Here is a 22,459-nt window from a genome sequence, read left to right as displayed (position 1 = left end):
ACATCGTGTGATAATATTAGCCACTTATGGGAAGAAAAAAATTGTAGCACTTTGCTTTCATTTACATAAAATCACACTGTATTCTTCAATTTCGGAGACAAGTCTCGATGAGACTATGGCCTTGGTAATAAAGTTTTTGAACACATCTATACCTCTAGCGGCCTATTTTTTACAAACCAATATCTCAGACCATTTGGCAGGATGAAATTTACCTTGACAGACTCTTTATGTATACATGTAACTCAATAAGCATTTTGTTCAATCGCAGCTTTGCCCAGCCATTCTTTACACCTCGCCCGTAAGCCAAAATAGAAATAATGGTACAGTAGATGTTACTACGTATCCATCTTTCACTGGATCATAGTAACAACGGAACATAGATTAAGGATCTCCAGCTCTCAAGAAATGATATTTGAATGCTTGAAAAAAGCAGATACCACCCGTCAGTTACTTTCCAATCTCATTTTTTTGCTTTTTACTTCACCTTTGTATTTCTGTTTTTGACCGAGAGTAGGCGTCCCCAAACCCTTTTCTTCTCCGGCTCAAGTGTACAATCTCAGACGAGTCGTAATTTGTTGCCGGCACAACGGGCATGCAGATAATGTCATGCCACACTCTTTGCAAGTCTAAATAAAATTCAAACAAAAGAAAAGGGAAAAGCAAATGACAAATACTATCAGACAATTTGTACATGAAAATTATACTCAAAATGCAAGTTAAACATAACAGACAAAAATAGGATGCATTTATCATCATCATGTTTGTTCGTAGTAACAAAATCTTAACAGATATATACCCAGGTGTATATTAATGTTGGGGATAATAATACATGGAGAAGTGGATGACCAACTTGGTTGTTTCTCTTTAAAATATCATAACTTGTGTAAACGAAGCACAAAGCAATTTGAAGAAAAATTTTGATCTAAAAATCTAAAAGGACTTTAACAAAAACATAGTATGTAACAGAAGATAAAGATATTATTTGAAGTAAGCTGCTAACTTCAGCTAGTGCAAAACTGCTCTCAGTGTGGAGATAACATACATACACTAGTGTGGCATCGTTAATCTAAATCTAAATCTAAATTCCCTTTCTAAGATATGTGATTGAAGCAAACAGAGATAAGAAACTCTAGAGCATGTTGATATAGCATTAAACAAGAATAAAGCTTATCAATGAGACTTACTGTATGACCGCATCCAAAAGCCATGTCCTTTGGGTTGGTCAGGCAAACAGGACACACCTTGAATAGGATAAAAAGAGTTAACTCGGGAACATGATGAGATGTCAACATGAATCTAATCAAGGAGAGAACAAGCTGGAAGAGTAAGGAAACAAACCGGCTCTGAAGCAGCTGAAGCTTTTTCCTCAGCTGATTCCAGCTTTTCTGTCACAGGGGGAATCATGGGGACTGCATTATCATGATCTATTACTTCCTTTGGTGGAGGGAGAGGCCGTTTATGATGATAGACTGGTGAGTCGCTACTGCATCAAAAGATTTGGGGACTGAGTTTCCCTGTATATAATTTAGAAGTATCATAACTCATAAGTGCAGTTCTTGGCTTACTTGTTAAGTTGCATATTTTGGGCAACTCGGTATTGAAATGGAATTTCCATAAGAGCAGCAAGTGCAAATGCTGTTTCTTTCTTTGATGCTTCTGTGTTCTCAGACATGATCTTTGTGAAGTTCACAAACTGAAGGGATAAAAAGGAACAAAGTAGATTATATGCCAATTTCATCAAAAGAAAAAAAAAGGACGGGGGGAATCATAAGGCAAGAGAGGATATTAAAATACAGAACACTGAATTTTCCAGTCACGTTTTGAACAGTAATTTATGCATTTTACAAAGTGATCACTACTAATTACTAAATCACATGCCAAAGAATGTTTGATTCTTGCAGAAAAAATGGCACAAATAAAGCCTGATGGAATTTGAAACTGGTACATTTGTTATAGAAGGTTTATCTTCAAATTTAACTAAAGAACCACCCTAATCCATGTTAGGAGTTGGGTAAACCTGCTTAAGAGTCATCTTACACTTACTAATGTTGAGAAAATAGAATTCCATATTATATCTCTCTCTACAAAGAGAATAGCATCATAAAACGCTATGTCCAACTAATTATAAACTGTGCTTAATTTTGGAATTGGCTGATGTATTACATTATCCCCATAGCTCATTAATATGCTAACTTTGAGGTTCTTGAAACTCATTACTATAGAAGCATACACAGTACTTGAATATTTTAAGTACCAACAAGTACCTGAAAGTTGTCAAATAAGCGCTCCGTGATGTTATCGTCAAACTGCTGCATCTCATCCCACGGTCCATCTCCAACACCAACCAAAATTATTGAGAGAGGATAGTGACTGACCAACCAAAATAGGTTTATGTAAGAGACATCTACCATAGAAATCAGCAAAAGACTACAGACGATATCGATTTACCTTGCAGCAACTATAGAATTAATAGTTGCTTGTTCTTGTGGACTTAGCCTTTTGCGTCCTCCTGCATCTGGATTTCTGGAAACCTAAAGAGAAAGAAGAAATACTATCAATAAAAGGAAGACAAGTAGAAACACACAGCTACTCATGCCGTGAAAATAAATTATTGAGAGAAAAATAAGTAGATAGAACCTGTCCATCAGCAATAATAACAAGAACATGATATTGACCATTGCTTTTCTCCACAATATCAATTGCTGCATCGATTACCGGCGCAAATGACGTTGGACCTAATAACAAGGAAAAACCTTATATAATCAAATCTTCATATCATTGCTACTATACGTAAGCTCTCTTAGATAGAGTTTTCCCTCTTGGAAAACAATGAAGAATTAACAATAGAAATGAACAAAATACAGGAGGATTACTAAAGATGTACTATGATAGAAAGCACACTAGTCCCTTTACTTATCATACAAGGAAATTCAATCAATTCAACCCAAGAGATGAACCCTCCTAGAAGGCTAAAAAAATAGCCTATTTGACAAAAAGTTAAGTAGGAAGAGATCTTCGGCAAGATTTTTGGAATCGCTCTGTAGCCAAATGCAACAATTTCAAATCACATTCTCATCTCAATGCTACTGCTCAAACCTCCATACCATATAAAAATGAGTAATACTAAATAAAGTGCACCAATCCATCTCCAAGTACCACAACCCCAAAATATGTACTGCAACACTAAATACCAGAAGATAAGCTCTTATGCACTGCAACAGCTGAATAATGTTAATCCTACTATGCACTACTGTCAAATCTCTTGGCTACACCAATAGCTACAAATATAACTCCTATGTTGTACAGTCATTTTGATTCAACTAATAAAATTTATAATCTCTCTTTTCGTCTTCACTTTTTCCTGTATTTTCTCCCTGATTCTTTCATTTTCTTGGAATGACACATTCCTTTTACTGAACTAGATGAAAAGAGATCAGAGAACAGAGTTAAGAAGACTAACAAAATCCTTGGTTTGAAAGTGCCACAAAAAAAGTAGTGTCTTGAATACTAAAGTTGTGTATAAGAGAAGAGACATGGAAATACCAACTAAAGAAGAATCTCCTACCCAAATGTTGATACAATACAAGAAACATACTAAACCTCAAGAAAAGTAAAAACCCTGAATCGAAGTAAAAACCATGAGAAGAATTTCCAAAAACTAGGTTCCAATTTAAGTCATGATAACTATTCTCCTGCCAAAACCATGTTCTTAGAGATAAACTTTCGATTCCAAGATCCAAATTCCGGCAACCAAGGAATATAATATTGTAAACAAACCTGAAAGTTTTAAGTGTGGAACAATCTGTCTATAACGTTCAAGTGCTTCTTCAAAGCCGTTACAATATCTACCATCAGCATAAAAATTGAACACATTCTGATCATGTGTAGAAGCTGCAGAAGCAAATTCACCATAATCAACAGAAGATAAACATACAGAAATTTCTCTCTAAAATCAAAACAGATACTCACCATCACCAAAACCAAAACATGGTATCAGGTTATCTTCGTCAAAAGAAGAAAGAGTACGACCAATTATAGATATGGCTTGCTCATATGGATTCAGATTGTTTCCAATATGATGAAGACTTTTTCGATGGAATGAGTGCTTGCCTACAATTATCAAGTGACTTCTCAACATTCACTGTATAAATATGCTAATATGCACATATATCAAATTCATAGTATTTTTAAAAATAAAAAGTTAACCTGTCCACTCATTGCTTTTTGTGAAATCAATACCAAGAATTAAATTTGAAGATTCAAGACCAGCTTCTCTTAGAGCAGAAATAACCTGAAATATAACTTAGTGGATTCAAAATATCGCTACAGATAGCCGATCCAGTTCGCCAATAGAGATGATCCTTGTAATGCAAGATCAATACTAATAATTATTCTCACTAAATCACTAAGCAAAATAGTAACCCAAACCTCATCCAAAGAGCTGAAATTGTCAGCTATAAATGTTGGTTGCTGCTTATGTTGAGGCCTAGTATTGCTTGAACTCCTAGCATTCGAAGAGGTTTGATGGTGGCTAGTATTCCACGAACTCCCAGCATAAGAAGAGGGTTGATCATAGGTAGTATTGATTGAACTCCTATCATAAGAAGAAGGTTGATGATAGACAGAATTTACCGAACTCTGATCATAAGATGACGATTGTTGGTAAAGATTTTCTTCAGATTCATATGACTCAGTGTTTCCCATAATTTAGAGGCCTTCCTTCACCTATATTGAGGTTTTTAAAAGTTAGATTGACAATAAAACAATTAAAGTGAATTACTCATCACACCACAACCATATAATATTCATTGGAACTATTTAGCATTCATATTACATTTCATAGCTTACTTCTCAAAATCAATTTACTATAACTGCCTTCAAAGAACACCCAAGGCAGAATCATTTTCAGGCCATTAAATTACAAAATATTGCAACAAATTTGCACCAGCAATTTATAAAATCAGTCACTAAATAAATTGAGAATAATTTTAATAACTAACGACTAATCATTGTTTTAGATGACTATTTAAGCATTGGAAATAAAAGATAACTACCTTTGTCGATGTAACAATACACGATGCTATATAAAAGTATATTATATTTACAATAAATAAAAATTAAATCCAAACAAATTATTAAGTAAAATTTAACAGCTAAACGATCCATCCGCAACAAACAGAACAGCACAGAGAAGTAGAAAACCAGAAAAACCAGAACTAGTTCATAAAGTCAACCATAAAAGTCAATGATCACAACTAACTGTAACACTACTTTTCCGAAAAAGTAAAATCGCATTTTCGTAACTGAATCTTGTTGCTAAGACATCAAAGCTAAATTCACCATGGATTCTAAAAATAATAAGAAGAAATAATAAAGAACTAGGATCGAGAATTATAGAATCGCAATTGCATCGAATTCACATTTTCACCTGTCTGATTTGATTTAGAAAGCGTTTTTGCAGAGTTATCGTTGACGCTTTTAGAGAAGAGAGAAGAGAACTGTTAGAAAAACGAGCAACGAGACCAGAAAAGAAAGTGATAACAATTTTGTTAAGAAAAAGTAAGCAAATAAATAAAAGACATAACTACTTTTTTTTTTTGGGTCAACTAAATAGTAATTTTTTTTGGGGGTCAACTAAATAGTAAATACTAATAATATAGATAAATTACTATCCAAAAAAAATAATATAGATAATTAATTGTTATTTAGAGAAATATTGTTTATTTTATACACCTTCTTTTTATAAGAAAAAAAATAATATCTTTATCTTCTTTCATTTTTTTGTTACTAATTTTTTTTTATCGAATTTAATTTTAATATACTATCAGTATAAAATAATTTTATATATATATTTAAAAAAATAAATATAATTATATAATCGTATAAAATATTTTATGAACATCAAAATTAAACCCTTTTTTTTACCGAACATAAAATATATTCAAAAATTATATGTCTATCTAATTGTCTCTATCAATTGTATTCTACTCTTCTAGAATGTGTTTCGGCTGCCTCACAAATTCCTAGCATTTGCAAGAATGAACGAACAAACTAATGTCCATGAATTCATTTCTTATTATTTCTGTATAAATATAAGTAATGTATTATTTAATTTATATATATGTGCAGAAGCGAAATTAGATGAAATATTAGAAAAAATAAAAAATATTTATATAATAAAATAAAATTAAAATAAAATTTTAAGAACGACTAAATTTAAATTTACATATAATTTACATATAAAATTTTTTTTTCTTTATCATTATGTGGCTCTGTCCCTGTATATGTGACTTAGTTGTTTCAGACAAAATTTTATTCTCTCCTCTAATTTTCTTTTAAAATATGTTTGAATTCTATTAATAAAAGTTTGACCTTTTTTCTCTAATTCTAAGTCAAACTAATTATATTTTAAATGCTCTATTTTGAACTATTTAAAGCAAGCGTTTGATTTTCTGTAACATTATATATATGTTCCAAAAAATTTACATTAAAAAAGTTTTTAAAATAAGATTTTTAGTGGAAAAATTTCTACGAACTTAAAATTTTAAAGTATTTGAGCATTATTGTTTTTATGTTTCTAGCATAGATTTAGATGTTTTAAATAATAAAATTTTAAAATAATCCATTAATCCCATCAATAAAAGTGATTTTTTTTATTTCAACAATATTTTAAACGTAAAATAATTAAAATTTAGGCAGTAAAATTTCTTAAAAGTAGTCAAAAGATTAAATAAATAACAAACAACAAACAAGAATTGCGTGATACAAACTTTTTACTAAAGAGTAATTTAGAAACCAAAGAATTTTGACGTTAAAAAAAGAAATTTTGACAATAATTTCTTTTATAATTAGTATAGATAAACAAATAATTATAAAACTTTTGTTATTAGTATTATTCTTTAAGTAAAAATTCGGATATAGTTATTTTTATGTAAAATTAATAATAAAAAATTATTAAATAATTTAATATATTTAATTAAATTATTTTTTAATAATTAATTTTTAACTATTAATTTTATATAAAAATATCTTTACGTAAATTTTTATTTATTTTTTTTTATGTATTGGTCGTTCTTGTTACTGTTAGAATTGGACAAAGATGGCGGCATTTTATAAAAAGCATGCTTTGGTAGAAAAAAGGGAAAAAAGTCAAAAAACTCGTTTCTGATTTGTCAACTTGATTCACAGGTTGCGTAGTTTGTCTTATCCATTTATTGATTAAATAAATGCAAGTTTTATTCTTCTTCTCTCTTGTCGTTTTTCCTTTGCTTAGCTTTTAGAATATTATTCCCTTCTAAGCATTTTTGACATTTTGATTCTTTCCGAGTCTTCTATTTCAATAAGTCTACTCATGCATGCGAGTAAAAATATCGTAAAATATAGGCTCATAAGATATATTTCATGTGCTTTAAAACATGTATAATTAATTAATTAATTACCCACTTAAACTTTTACACAATAAATTAAAAAATATTAATGTTGTTTATGATTTATTAAAAAAAAATGCTAAAGGACTAATAAGTTTTATATTTTATAGTCATCAATTAGTTATTATTAATATTTCTAATGATATAAAATTATATTTAATAGTATAAAATTGTTCAATTTTTTTTTATTGATTAAGTGGTGGCTCTTAGACTTTCTCATTATTAAACTCGTTAAACATGGACTCTAATTATATTTGATAGTGCATTTAATATAACAAACTTGTTGAGTTGAGTTATACTACAATAATATAAATTATTTTTTAGGGTTATATGTGTCAAAAAAGAATTAAAATTTGTCAAAAAAATAAATTTTGACACTATTTTAACTATAAAAATATGTTAATAAAAATTTTGTCAAAAATAATATTTTTAACATATAAGTAATTGTAAAAAAAACTTAAATCTTATTTTGATAAATATTGACTGTCAAAAATAATTTGAGAATAATTTGTCACAATTACTTATATGATAATAATTATTTTGACACTTATTGATCATAAAAAATTCTTAACAAAAATTTTTAACAAAAAATGAGATGAAATCTTAAAACTGAAGAATAAATTGAGATTTTGAAAATAAAAAATGAGTAGTATGATTCTAAACTGAGAGAAGAAGAAGAATATTGGAGTAAATTGAAAATAAATGAGTGTCAAAATTGAAGAGTAATTTTCTACGGTCAAATTATTCATAAAAAAACATAAAAAATTTGACATTTGTAATATTTGTCAAAAATATATATTAATTTTTATACTTAATTATGACTGTTAAAAAAAAGTGTTAAAATAGCTCTTTTTTTTTGTGGTGATATTTAATGCAAATGATTGATTGATTCCTTGTTCGTTCAAGCCATTCATATATAATAGAATTACAACAGTAAATCATGCTCAATATATAATAGAATTTGGTGAGTAATTAAGTTAAAGACAAGTACTAAATACAAATTAATGACGTGCCAATCTAACTAATATGCTTATATCAAATTAAATTAGATGTTAATATGTTATCTCCACGCCAAAACAAAAATACTAGACATAATTGCATTTATGAGGAAATGGAACTCTATCAACACGTATTACTTGATTTGAAAAAAAAAAAAAAAAAGAGGTTTGTTGCTTTAGTTTAATTAAATTGAACCGTACTTATATCTCCTTAAATCCTAATAGAAGAAACATTCTGGCTTTTTTTTTTCGGATAGAAAAAATAAAATTTTTGTTCATAGAAAAATCAAACGACAGTTATAAATAGCATAAAAATGATAAGGTTTATATCTAATAAAGAAGATACATATTATTTATGATAAACTATTATCTAATAGGATGCGCAATATTCAATTTAAAAAAAATTAATAAATAAAAATAAAGACAAATTTAAGTCTCTTATATTTCTAAATCAATACAAATGAATTGCACTACAGTAAAATATTATTTCTCTTTCTTCAAATAATGATTACATATAAGTGATACCTCTAAATATACATGTGTAGTGTCACTAAATAACACATCATTATTTCATTATGTGTGGTTAAATCATAATTTAAAATGTGAAATACAAATAACTATTGCCATATCAATATGACTGATGGAAAACATTCAAAAGATTAACGACTTATTATGCATATGATCTATGTTTTTAGAGAACGTTTAGACAAATAAATAAATCTGACAATGGAAATAAATATTTCATTCATTTAAAAACGGCGTGAAAAAAATACATATTTACTCTAGGATGTTGATGAAATTAAAATTGAATGATGGAATCCCAATAAGTGTCATCCCATTGATCTCTATATGTCAATGGGAGTTCACCTAATTTCTTGAAGATCTCAGACAGCAATTTTTCCCTCCATTCTCCCAAAGGAGGCAACCCAATTTGTGTTGCTAGCCAATGTTTGTACTCAGCCTGCCCAATGAAATTATATGGATATGTGTTACTGCTGATTACATTTATTTTTTTTGTAAACTAATAAAAAATTATCTGAATTTTGTTATCAGTAAAAATATTTTTAAATAATTTAAAAAATACAATAAAAATATTTAAAAAAAATTATTTTTTTAAATAGCAAATACTTTTTGTATTTGACAAAATACTTATGCATTATTTGATCTAAAATTTTATAAAATTATTTAGATAATTATTTAAAAAATATACACAAAAAGCTGGATAAAAATTTTATCTCTATATTTTTTTATTTTTTTTAAAATATTATTAATTGTTGACAAAAAATCATAAAAAAGTATATACTTAACGAAAAATTATCAAATTTTAAGAATAAAAATATCTCATATTTTTAATTATGTTTATAAAAAATTACATCAAAATTTAATATCTAAAATATTTTTGATAATACATATTTAATATTAAATTTTTTATAGTATTTTAAAATTATTTGAGAATATTTTTGTCGAATCAAATTTGACATTTTATTAGTATTATATGTTGGATATGCAGAAGTTAATATACCTGAAGTGGACGAAGAGAAAGACTGCAGGTCTTAGGCAATCCATTTTCCTCCATTTCATGATAGATATCTTCAATAGATTTCATCATCATATCTTCTGTTGGTAACAAGATTTTACCGGAGAGAACTCTTGCCATCCACTTCGATTGTAATTCAGCCATAAGGAAGATTGGCTCCTAATAATTAACAACAGGTTCATATATATATATATATATATATATATATATATATATATATACATCGAAAGCTAAATTATTCTCTGTAGTTTGAGTGAGTACACATTTAACATATTAAATAAATATTATTGCATATTTTATTGGAACCTGAAATATTTTTAAATTAAATATATTATATTAACTTATTGCATCATGTTATTTATTATAGTAGTACAAAATTTGAAAAATATTTGTGTGATTTTAAAATATAAAATAAGTCCTCGAGAAGTTTACTTATATTCATTGAAACTTCATAAGTTTAATTGGTCAATATCATTATTTGATTATTAAAAATTTACAAAATAGACCTATTATATGTGTGTGGTGTGTGTATATATGACATTGGTGTAATTCTAAGTAAAGTTATCTACACATAATTTCATATAGAATATTGAAGAAGTGTTGAATCACAATTACCATAAAGATAGATTTTTTATACCGAACTTCATCGAAATCCAATATTATTAAGAGTGTTATCGAATAACTCTTATTTATGTATATTCTAAATAAATATATTTGGCTAATGTTATGTTAAATGATCTTGATTTACATGAAACTTTATAATAATCATTTATAAGGTAAATACTAATGAATTCCTTTAAGAATCAAAATTATTATAGATATATAATTATTTATATTTTTAAGAATTTAAACTAGTTTTATTAAAAAAAATTTGTATAGCAAATATATATATATATATATATTCATAACTGCTCGTGATGTATGGAATTTTTTAGATTTTTCTATTATTGAACATGTTAATGCTTTTCACCTTTGAGTCTGGATTACTAGCGTTATTAATCGTAAAAAGGAAGTAGTGGCTGCTGGAATTTGATGAATTTGGCGGAATAGATGTAATGATTTTTTCAACTCGAATGAACTTTAGCTTAGGAGAAAAATCTCTTGCCTTACGAGAACCTTGGTGAATGAATTGAAAAGGATGAAGAAAGAAAAAAAGAATCTTTTGTGATGCTAGTGTTCTCTCGGACTCTCTTGTAGCGGACTTTGGGTGTATTATCTATGATCATTATAGCACTTGGGTGTTAGGTAGCTCGGAGAGTCTGCCATTTGATTCAGTTTTCAAATGAGTTATTGGTAGTTTAGAATGGTCTTATGATCCGTAAATAGTTGGTTGTGATTTTTTGATTTGTGAAAAGAATTTTATGAATTTTTAAAATTTATCCTCTTATTTTTTCAAATTTTTCTTTTTTTTTCTTCCTCTTTTAGATTCTACAACTAAATTTATCCTTCTATTTTTTTCAAGAAAAAAATTGTATATTTAATTTTTTTGTTTATTTAAATTTTGATTAATTTTTGATAAATTCTGAATTTTAGTTTTTTATTTTTTAAGAAAAAATATATATTTAATATTTGAATGATAATTTAAGATGATATTAGAAGAAATAAAAAATATTAGAAGAAATAAAAATTTAATGGTAAACTGGTAATGATATGCAGTGTTTGGAGTAATGGGTATACAGTGATGATGGTAAAATTTGTGATTGAATAAAAAGTAATTCAATCTTTTTTAAATATGTATATCTTGTTTCTTATTTTTGCTAAACACAATACATAAACACAAATATTTTATGTCTATATTTTTAATGTTTGTATTTTTATATCTATATCTCATCATATATCAACCAAACAGAGCCATTGTTGAGATAATAACCACATTAATAGAAAAAAAACTTCCACAATACTTTGAAAGAATTATGGGAAAAACTTGTAACTAAATTACAATTACCTTAGTAACAATACCAATGAAAGATAGAGAAGGTGCTAATGCTGGAGCAAAGATGTGTTTATATAATGGTCCAACACACTTGTCTTCAACGGTTACGATTCCATTGATATCAAGAAACGGAAAATGGTATTTGTATCTGCCAATACATTTTATTTAGAAACAAAATTAAATTAAATCACGCCTATTATAAAGTTACAAAGTGATGTGTAGAAATGACTTCTACAAACATATAATAACTTATAAATATAGGAAAGATATATGCACAGACGTAAATAAATACATACAGTTGAAAGATAAACTAAAATTTTCAATTGATATTATCCAATTTGATAGATAGATGCAGATACGTATATAAATAAATCAATTATGCTATATATATATATATATATAAATTAATTATGAAATCAATTATTTATAAATAGTACATATTAAAATATAAAATATATACAAAAATAAATTAAACAACCATAAATATATAAATAAATATATAATGGCTAATTGGATAATTAATTTTTAGCTTGAATATAATATTTTTTAAAATAAATATATTAATAAAATTGAAAGATAAGCTAAAATTTTTAATTGATATTATAAAAAAATTTTACTATCAAATTGTCAATATCCTCATATTATTTATAAATATGTTACTATTAACACGGTGACATTATTATGGGTAATGCTAGGTATACAAAAAAAATAGCCAGAACTTATCTTATTTAGCATTAATTAATTGTCGCAACAATTAATGAATGTTAAATAAGTATTATTATTGTTTTTTTTGTTGTTGTTATTGTTATTATTATTGTTCTTTGTTGTTATTGTTGTTGTTCTTATTGTTTTTATTGATGTTGTTGTTGTTATTATTGTCTTATTATTGTTATTATTATTAGTGTTGTTATTGTTGTTGTTATTGTTTTTATTGTTGTTCTTACTGTTATTATTGTTATTGTTGTTGTTATTATTATTATTGCAATGCAGGCATTTCCTTCTGTAATTTCTCTGTGTAGAAAAAAACAATAAAAAATACATTAAAACGATGATATATGAATGAATATTTTTAAAAAAAATGACAACAATCTGGTAATAAAGTTTGGAAATAGAAAAGGTGATAATAAAAAATTTTATCCTGAAAAATATAAAAATGGGCGAGGCCTTTCTGATTATACCCAGTACAGTAGATTATGGTATTTGCAAAAATTGATGATCCATCTTGAAAGGAAATCGAGCCATCTTTATTCACACATTTTATCTGCAAATACGATAAAACTTAGAAGTACCAAAATGAGATACTTACTGAAACAAATAACACAATAAGATCGAAATAAAATAATAATTCATCATTAATATGCGTAAAATAGAAAACCAAGAAATTTTAAGAATTAAGATCAATTTTTTATTATCGTCATTCATCAATGAGCTTTGAAGTTTGAACATACTCTATTAAAAGGACAAAAAAGAATTACTTAAAGTTGATATTTTAGTCTAAAATTTATTTTCTTTATTTTTTCAATTAAAATTACTTATTTAAACAAAAAATAAAAAATAAACAGATCGGTCTAGTTAATCTAAAAAATTTCTTTTAAATAAATCAAACTTTTATTTCAAATGCTTGTATATACTTAATATATAATTAATCTATTAATTTAAATTTATAAATTTAAATAAGATGAAAACTTAGGTACGTCGACTCACGTGAAGTTAAGAGACGTTAGATGATTTGACTGATTTGACTAAATTTTTATCTAATAGCTTTCAGCTATCAACTTCACGTAAAGTCGACTGCACCTGAATTTCCACCTTTAAATAGATAGGGTTAAACGGATCGAAATATTGGCGTAAGTGGATACGTACCATACTATGGTATCTTACATCATTGAGTATGACGCCGAATCGATTATCTTTGGTTGCTACGTGAACCTCCTTTGCCAATGGTAAAATATCTACCGCGATATCAAAAGCACTAGCTCCATAACCAACTATAACCACAATCTGCATATTAAGTAAGGATTATGAATGAATTTCATGACAAATTGATAGGCTTTCATCATTTTAACGCATTTCATAATAAGGTGAATGCTGTCTTACTCTCTCTAAAGTAATATATAAGTTATGTGTCATATTTTAATTGGGTGTTTATTTTAACTAGAGTTATTTTAATTTTATGCGAGTTAATAATATCTTTGAAAACGAAGACGGTGACGGCCTGACAGAAGAAGAAAATAGAACACCCAATAAGACAGTAATACTTAAGAAGCACAACGACGACGACAAATGAGTGGGGAGGAGTAAACCCAATAAGAGAGAGTTGGAGTACCTTTTTTCGAAGAATGATTTGGGAAGGGAAGAGAAAACAAGACCCCCAATGAGACGGCGTAACGACGACGATGAAGGAGTACAATGGGGAGTAGTAAACGTAATTAGAGAGAGTTGGAGTACCTTTTCTAGAATAATGATTTGGAAAGAGAAAATAAGACACCCAATGAGACGGTGATGCTTGGGAGGTGTAATGACGACGACGAAGGAGTGTGGAGGAGTAAATGCAATTAGAGAGAGTTGGAGTAAAGAATGATTTGGGAAGAGAAAACGAAACACCAATGAGACAGTGATGCTTGGGAGGCGCAACGACGAAAGAGTACAAAAGGTAACTCAGGTTAAAATAAACACTCAATTAAAATGTGACATATCAGATAAGGTAACTTACATATTACTTTAGAGAGGGTAGGATAGCATTCCCCTCATAATAATGCTTTTGCAGTACACACTATTCAAAATGTATTTGTGTATTTTGTGTATATGCACAAAAAAAATAACTATTAAATCAATTATTATATATTTGTATATAAATATATGTTGTTTAATTTATTTTTAATATATATTTTATATTTTAACGTATATTCTATAAAAATATTAATCGAATATTATTGTAATTTTTAATTCAGTTTAGTTTAAATCTCAAAATACGTGTATCTTATGAAGCAAATTTTGCTTCACGATTCACAATAATAGTCAAACACCTATAATGCAAATATTGTACTATTTTAATTTGCTGCTTCAATTTCATGCTAGTATCACAAATAAGAGGCTTTTTCAATTTTCAGTATGTAATTATATTCTCTGAACAGTATTAAATAAGAATTTACTTTAAATAGAGCGAGAGCATGGGGAACATGGTGAGGGGTAGGTCTAAGGATCGTGGTAAGGATTCCAGGGTTTGAAACAGAGAAGAGTATCGACGACTGGAATCTGAATCTTTCTCCATCTTTGTGGATAATCTCCCAGAAGATATATCAAAAAGAGAGTTATTTCAGTTGTTCAACTGAACTGGGCGCATCAATGATATTTACCTGTCCCGAAAATGGAAGAACGGAGACATTTACATGTTTGCCTTCATCCAGTACATGACAAAAGGAGGGGCGTTGAAAGCTATAGCGGAAATGAATTGCCTGAGGCTGAGAAGTAAGATTATCTTTGTAGGCGAGATGAAGTACAGAAGAATGTCGAAACCAACGAATGGTGACAAGGGACGACGGGAAGATTGTGCACCAGACCCATCGGCACAACAACCACATCGGATCATATGCGATGAAGACTCCTTGCTAATTGAGAAAGAGGGACGGACGAAGGAAATCGTAAAACCCCGCTATGGGACTGACGAGACTAAGATGCTAGAAGCTGCCGTGGTGCCAGAAAATATTAGATGGTTATAGAGAAGCTTTGTAGGGATTACGACGAAGCCGATTGATTTTAACTCCTTGAGGGATATAATAGCTAAGAATATGCCTTCTGTCGTCCAAGTTCGGGAAATGGGAGCTTTTAAAGTTCTCTTGACCTTTGATAGTGTTCTGAATGCAGACGAAGCTTACATCTTTGGGTTGAATTATCTCCTGCAAAATTTTCACAAGGTGAGAAGGTGGAACGATTCGGAGCATAGTGATACTAGAAGGGTGTGGCTCGAGTGTTACGGAGTCCCGTTGTATGCATGGTCAGTCGACACTTTTAAGTTGATAGGAGGTCAATGGGGAGCAGTAGTAGGCTGTGCAAAAGAGATAGAATTGTGCAGTTCCTTCACTGTAGGTTGTGTATTGGTTGATACGGGTGTTATGGAAGTGATTCAGTAGAGGATCCATGTCTCTGTTGGATCCGGGGGATTTGACGTTTTGGTGAAAGAGAATGGGCATGGAATGGGGGGAATGCAGAGCAGTGAGTGTTTTTTGGATAGTGGGTTCAAAACCGATGGGATTTTGAATCGTAGCATAGCAAGTACGAGTACCGAGGGAGATAAGTGGCAAAAAAGGTGGCAAAATTCATCAAAGGGAGTCGAGCAAGATGAAGTTTCGCAAATGGCGATGAACCGTGGAGGGGCAGACGAGGAGGGCAGATTAGTAATTTCTGCTGATATTTTAAATGAGTGGATTAAGGGCAGTGAAAATCAGAATCGCAGAAAATTAGTAACGTCTCCAATTAGCTGCGACATTCAAGAGCTTACTAATTTTGACTGTGAAAACCGTATCAGTTACGAAGCAGATTCAGATAGAACCGTGACTGGTGATTTTGGTACGTTGCATTATGGGCTAAAAGGGATCTCATCTAATCACAAGAAAAAAATAAAAAAAGGGGCTGCACTAAGCATTGGGCCAGACACAGCCCTATGGGAAAGGAAAAAACAAAAAAAGGGGGCTGCACTAAGCATTGGGCCAGACACAGCTTTGTGGGAAAGAAAGAAGGCTCTACCGGTTTGGGCCTCATCCCCTCAGCCGTTGGGCTCGAACCGGGTCAGGAGAAGCGCGCTAGGCAACCCTCCAAGGCGCTCCTAAACGCGTAGCAGGGTTCCTTCGCTGACACCGTGCGTTGCCTTTAGGGGGAGCGAGACACCAGCTTCGAGGTGACTAGCGAAGAGAGACGGCTGGCCTCAGATCCAGGGAGAAGGCTGGGCCACGATGATGATGACTGGGCACGAATCGGAGGCAGAGTTCGTGCAGGCCATGACGGGGTGGCTGGTCTTGAGATTGACGAAGCCACACCTACACCCAACGATCCGGTTGAGAAGGAGGGTCTTGAAGCTGCGTTGAGGATGGTGGAAGCCGAGGAGGATGGAGACGACCACGCTGCTGTGGAAGAGGGAGAGGTGAGCATGGCTGATGGGGATGCCAGGGTAAGGGACGCAGACGGAAATCGGAGTGAACAGGGGGATACGGATACCCAGTGCTTGGAGGAACAATTGTTGGAAAATAAAAAGACCTTGGAGCTGGCTTTGGAATCAGGGACGGTGTTGTGCAATGAGGAAGATGACATCATGGCAATTCTTCAGGCTCAAAATGAAGAAATAACACAAAAAAGGAAATTGGCGAAACAGAAGGCGAAGCTGCGGCGATGCAGACCTAAAATTAAAAGTCAGGTGTGTAAAATTAGTTCTAAATGACTTTCTGTTCTTGGAATGTTAGGGGGTTACGTGATGGTGCGAAGATGAGAATGGTGAAGAATTTAAAATATAAACATAACCTGAGATTGGTAGGCTTGATTGAGACTAAGAGACAGATTGTGACAAGGTTTGATGTGGAAAGGATTTGGGGGGTGTACTGGGGCAGGGTGGGAATATGTAGGGTCGGACGGTGCATCCGGGGGGCTTTTGATGATTTGGGATGACACGTATTTTAATATGAATAACTGCTATAAGAGGGAAAGGTGGTTATGTGTTGAAGGTGTTTTGCTAAAGAATAGTTTCAACTGTGCTTTTTTCTTGATTTATGGTGTACATAGTAGAGAAGAGAAGAGACAGGTGTGGGAGGAGCTGAGTTACATTGGTGGGTTATGTCAAGTTTCTTGCTGCTTTATGGGGATTTTAATGAGATAGTGAATGCCGAAGAACGGAGAGGGACTGTTAACTTACTTGTGTCAGCGGAGGACTTCAAGTCATGGATTCAGGATATGCACCTAGTGGACTTGCCGCTTACAGATCGCAAGTTCACGTGGTTTCGAGGTCGTTCTTGCAGTCGACTAGACAGAGCTTTGGTGAGTGTGGAATGGTTAGAAGAGTTTCCTGAGATTCGGTTAAGAGGGGTCCAAGGGGCTTGTCAGATCACTGCCCTATTATTGTGGAAGAGCAGCGGATGAAGGGAGGCCCTAGGCCTTTTCGAAGCCTTGATGCGTGGTTCACACATGACGGCTTTCTCCGGATGGTCAAGGAGGAATCAAGGGGTCTAGGGGAGCTGCGATTCACATATAAATTGAAGGCGCTAGCGGGTCCTTTGAGAAATTGGCACAAGAACAACTTTGGTGAGATGGACAAGAAGATCTTGAAGTTTGAGGAAGAGATAAAAAAGATTGATGACTTGGTAAGTACTGGAGTGTATGATGCAACTACGGAGGCTAGAAGGAAGGCGTTAGTTACCTGCTGTGAGAGATGATATGTGAGGAAAGAAATTCACTGGAAGCAAATGTCTCGATCTCGGCAAGCAAAGGAAATGGATAGAAACACAAGATACTTCCACAATATAGCATCGGCAAGAAGGCGGAATAATCGGATTGATGCTTTGGTAGTCAATGGAAGACTGGTTAAGAACCAAGCTAGAATAAAAATAGCTATAAGAGAGTTTTATAAAGATCTGTATCATCAGGAGAGTTCTCCATTGCTGGGATTCAGGGATGGTCTGGTGGCTAAGAGAGCTGAGGAAGAGTCTGTGTTCCTGGAGGCGATGCCATCAGCTGAGGAAATCAGGCAGGCAGTGTGGGATTGTGAGTCTTCGAAGGCGCCAAGGTGTGATGGGTTCAACATAAATTTCATTAAGCGGTGCTGGGAGGAGGTTGGGGCGGAATTTACGGGAGCTGTTATGGGGTTCTTTCAGACATCCAAGCTACCCGTGGATTTCAATATTACGTGGGTGGCGCTGGCTCCTAAGTTCACTGGTGCGAAGGAAATTAAAGACCTCAGACCTATCAGTATGGTTGAGTGTGTATATAAGGTCATTTCGAAAGTGCTTGTTAGGAGGATGAGAGCAGTGATGCCTGTGCTAGTAGGAGAGACTCAGAGTGCCTTTGTGCAGGGTAGAAAAATTCATGATGGGGCTCTCATAGCATGTGAAACGGTGCACTGGCTTAAAAGGAGAAAGGAGGAGGCAGCCATAATAAAGTTAGACTTCCAAAAGGCATATGACAGAGTCAAGTGGAGTTTTGTGGATATTGTGCTGGAGAAGATGGGGTTTGGGCGTAGGTGGAGGGCTTGGGTTATGGAGTGTGTGACCACAGCTTCGATGTCGGTTTTGATTAATGGATCGCCGTCTAAACCATTTAAAATGGAAAGGTGCTTGAGACAAGGAGACCCGCTTTCTCCTTTCTTGTTTGTGCTGGTTGTCGATGTACTGCATAGGATGATTGGTGAGGCGGTCAGGAACGGCCATATTTCTCCTTTTGCTGGTTGGTCGAGACAGTGTGGAGCTTTCACACCTTCAGTTGCCGATGATACCATTCTGTTCTGCCCACCAGAAGATGAGACTATGCAGAATTACAAGCGGTTGCTGTGATGGTTTGAGTTGATGTCAGGGCTCAGTATCAACTTCGATAAGTCCAACTTGATTCCAATCAACTGTGACGAGCAGTGGGTGCATCGTATGTGTAGTTTGTGGGGTTGCAAGGAAGGTACGCTCCCTGTTAAATACCTCGGAGTCCCTTTAGGAGCTAATCCGAGGTTGGTTAAGATTTGGAAGCCGATAATCGATAAGGTGGAAGAGAAACTAAGCCTTTGGAAAGCTAAGGTGCTAAATAAAGCGGGTAAGCTGGTGCTAATAAAATCAGTCTTGAATAGTTTGCCAGTGTATTATCTGAGCTTATACAAGATGCCGAAGACAATTGCTAAGAAGCTAATTTCCCTACAGAGAAGATTTCTGTGGAGTAAGGAGGATGGGAGACAGGGAATGGCGTTGGTGAACTGGGAGTTGGTACAAGCGCCAAAGAAATTCGGTGGGCTGGGAGAAGGGGATGCTATGATTCGGAACTCATCACTGTTGTTTAAGTGGTGGTGGCGTTTTGCTAAGGAAGAGTGCCCATTATGGAAGAAGGTGGTATGCTCCTGTAATAACTTGAGGCCGAATGAGTTACTGGCTTCTCAAGTGCTGCCTACTAGAGGAGGCTCATGGAAGGATGTTTGCCATATAGAATTTCAGGAGCAACATCTGCGGGATAAGATGATAACAGGTCTGGCAATGGAGATTGGGGACGGACGAAAGACCCGGTTTTGGGAGGATATTTGGTTGTAGTGTGGTTCCTTGAAAGATCGGTTCTCTAGACTCTTCTCTGTTTCAAACCAATGTGGGGCGGTGATTAGGGAATGTGGGTTTTGGGATGGGCTATAGTGGGTTTAGAATTTCCAATGGAGGAGGAAGCTCTTTCAATGGGAGTTAGACCTTCTGAGTCAGTTACGTGAGGCTTTGAGACCTGTGAGGCTAGTGAATAATAGGGAGGATAGAGTTGTGTGAAAATATGATAAACTTGGTATTTTTTCGACTAATTATTTTGTGCAGGTGCTACAAGAAGGAATGCTATCGGAGGAGGTAACCAGTTACAGCTTCACAAAGACCATCTGGAAAGGTTTGGTTCCACCAAGGGTGGAGCTGTTTGCTTGGTTCGTCCTGGTAGGCAGAGTGAACACCAAAGAACGGCTAAGTCGGATCGGAATTATTAGCCAGGATGATAAGAGCTGTGTTTTATGTAATATGGACGTTGAACAAGTCCATCACTTGTTTCTTAGCTGTGATTTTGCTTAGCAGGTGTGGAGTGCATGGTTATCTATGGCTGGCTGACTATGGGTTGTCCCGGGGTTAATGAAGGACCACTTCCTGACTTGGACAGATGAGCCGCGAAGGAAAGAAGATCGAAAGCAGCGATTAAGGTGTTTCGGTGCGATCATTTGGCATATTTGGATGGGGCGAAATAGGAGGATATTTCAGAACCAAAAGAAAGGCATAGAAGATATCATCACATTGACCATCCTTAGCTGCGACGAGTGGAGAGGTGTGCATTCCTAGGGTTGTTGATGGCTATGCCGGAGATGACGTAGGGATGTTGGTTCTCTGTTAAAGGAGTTTGTGGGAGTTGCCTGTCTTTTTGTTTTATTTGATACTGTTTGCTCCACTCTAATGTGTTGAGCTCTTTTACTTTCAAAAATAAAATTTATGAAAAGTATTAAATAAGAATTTACTTTAAAAATGTTCTAACAGTATTTAAAATCTTGATTTTTTCAATATATTTAAATCAAAAAAATAAAAAAATCTATATTTAATTTATACTAAAAAATTTAAATTAAAAAATTTATAATTATCAGTAAAAATTCACATGTAATTGTTGTGAAGTTGATAACTTTTTTTTTACCGAATATAGAAAGGTTCAAACTCGCGATCTCTTAGGTGAATGTAAAAAAATTATGTCATTTGAATTATAATTCTTTTGGGGTGAAGTTGATAACTTTGAGTTAGATGATTTGATAAGTTTTAACCATATTTAACTTATATTAAAGAAATTAAATTAAAAAATAATATAAATCTTTTTGGCTCCTAAAAAGAAGAAAAGAAACGACACGTTTTAAGCATGAAGGTACGTACCTGGTCTTGAAAACGTCCAGGTGCACGGTAGTTATGGCTATGCATTTGGTAGCCTCTCCAATTCTCAATACCATCAATCTCAGCAACCCTCGGCACCGAGTTATGTCCCGAACAGACCACAACCGCTTCAAACACCTCCCTACTCACCGATTCGGATCCCCGAGTCATCGACTCAACAACCCACTCGTCCTTCACTCGTTCCACTCGACTCACTCTCGTCTTCAACCGGGTCACCTCTCGAACACCAAACTCATCAGCGAACCGGTTTAAAAACCGAAGCACTTCGTCGCGACGCGGGAAAGTTCTCGGGTCGGACTCGGTTCTTACAAACGGGTAATCGGTGAAACTCATTAGTGCCCTTGGAAGGTTGGTGCGTAGGGACACGTGGAGGCTGCTGTGGACAGTTTCTCGGTTCGGATCGAGGCTGAGGGGGTCGGATTCGGTTCTCGGATCGTAGATCCAGTTTCCTCCTACGCTGTCGTTTTGATCATAAACGACGACGTCGTGTCGTTCGCGTAGAAGTTCACGTGCCGCCACGAGGCCTGAAACACCAGCTCCGATAACAGCGACTTTGACGGAACGATGCATGGTTTCTTTAATTAGGGCTAAGTAAATTAAACGACACCGTAGGAGACGGCGAAAAATAGTAGATCTTTGAAATCTGAATACTTATATAACTAATACACTCGAATGAAGAAGAAATGTAAAGCTACTTGGTTGAAGCTTGGTGCATTGTAAAGATAATGTTTCTTCATATGCGGCCAAAAAACTTGTTTCACTTTCCCGCTTCAACTAACAGGAAAGAAATAAATATACGTATTAGGCAAGTTCTTTATTATTTAAATAATCTTAATGGACTATATGTAATAGTGCAATTTAGAAGATTTTGGCCAAGATACACTAGGGAGGTGGAGGGAGATTATTTAAATTTTATCAACTAAATATGGTAAGTAATGATAAAA

The 22,459-nt window shown here is 33.0% G+C and overlaps 2 protein-coding genes across 5 annotated transcripts; both read right to left on the bottom strand.

Moving 5' to 3' along the window:
• Nucleotides 1-29: 29 nt before the first annotated feature.
• LOC112773276 (E3 ubiquitin-protein ligase RGLG3) lies at nt 30-5,582 on the bottom strand. Of its 2 annotated transcripts, none has more exons than XM_025818352.3 (12): nt 5,429-5,582; nt 4,429-4,725; nt 4,207-4,291; nt 3,970-4,110; nt 3,778-3,891; nt 2,638-2,735; nt 2,449-2,531; nt 2,265-2,370; nt 1,566-1,693; nt 1,339-1,483; nt 1,185-1,241; nt 30-626 (listed from the first exon to the last, which is right to left on the bottom strand). In XM_025818352.3, exons 2-12 carry the CDS (start codon nt 4,702-4,704, stop codon nt 543-545), a joined length of 1,317 nt encoding a protein of 438 aa, XP_025674137.1. In that variant the 5' UTR covers nt 4,705-4,725; nt 5,429-5,582; the 3' UTR covers nt 30-542. The 2 variants fall into 2 exon arrangements, with proteins under 2 accessions (XP_025674137.1, XP_025674139.1); XM_025818354.3 differs by having other exon boundaries at nt 1,339-1,480.
• A 3,497-nt stretch (nt 5,583-9,079) lies between these two features.
• Nucleotides 9,080-22,459, bottom strand: LOC112773277 (flavin-containing monooxygenase FMO GS-OX5). Of its 3 annotated transcripts, none has more exons than XM_025818355.3 (6): nt 21,498-22,459; nt 13,759-13,896; nt 13,074-13,156; nt 11,908-12,043; nt 9,948-10,121; nt 9,080-9,386 (listed from the first exon to the last, which is right to left on the bottom strand). In XM_025818355.3, the coding sequence occupies exons 1-6, from the start codon at nt 22,083-22,085 to the stop codon at nt 9,225-9,227; spliced, it is 1,281 nt and encodes a 426-aa protein (XP_025674140.1). In that variant the 5' UTR covers nt 22,086-22,459; the 3' UTR covers nt 9,080-9,224. The 3 variants fall into 3 exon arrangements, with proteins under 3 accessions (XP_025674140.1, XP_025674141.1, XP_025674142.1); XM_025818356.3 differs by having other exon boundaries at nt 9,147-9,386; nt 13,777-13,896; XM_025818357.3 differs by lacking the exon at nt 13,759-13,896 and having other exon boundaries at nt 9,147-9,386.

The sequence above is a fragment of the Arachis hypogaea genome, chromosome 18 (assembly GCF_003086295.3).
Source record: "Arachis hypogaea cultivar Tifrunner chromosome 18, arahy.Tifrunner.gnm2.J5K5, whole genome shotgun sequence".
In the NCBI taxonomy this organism is placed as follows: domain Eukaryota; kingdom Viridiplantae; phylum Streptophyta; class Magnoliopsida; order Fabales; family Fabaceae; genus Arachis; species Arachis hypogaea.
This window is presented reverse-complemented; position numbering and strand designations above follow the sequence as displayed.

Bases quoted from the DNA above. Each gene is read 5' to 3' on its own strand.
- LOC112773276 (XM_025818352.3), bottom strand. From the start codon at position 4,704: ATGGGAAACACTGAGTCATATGAATCTGAAGAAAATCTTTACCAACAA. The intron at 2,371-2,448 runs GTAAATCGATAT...TTGGTTGGTCAG, and splicing joins AATTCTATAGTTGCTGCAAG to TCACTATCCTCTCTCAATAA. The intron at 1,484-1,565 runs GTAAGCCAAGAA...CTTTTGATGCAG, and splicing joins CAAAATATGCAACTTAACAA to TAGCGACTCACCAGTCTATC.
- LOC112773277 (XM_025818355.3), bottom strand. From the start codon at position 22,085: ATGCATCGTTCCGTCAAAGTCGCTGTTATCGGAGCTGGTGTTTCAGGC. The intron at 12,044-13,073 runs GTATAATCAGAA...ATGTATTGGCAG, and splicing joins ACCATAATCTACTGTACTGG to ATACAAATACCATTTTCCGT. The intron at 10,122-11,907 runs GTAATTGTAATT...GTTAATTATTAG, and splicing joins TCATTGGTATTGTTACTAAG to GAGCCAATCTTCCTTATGGC.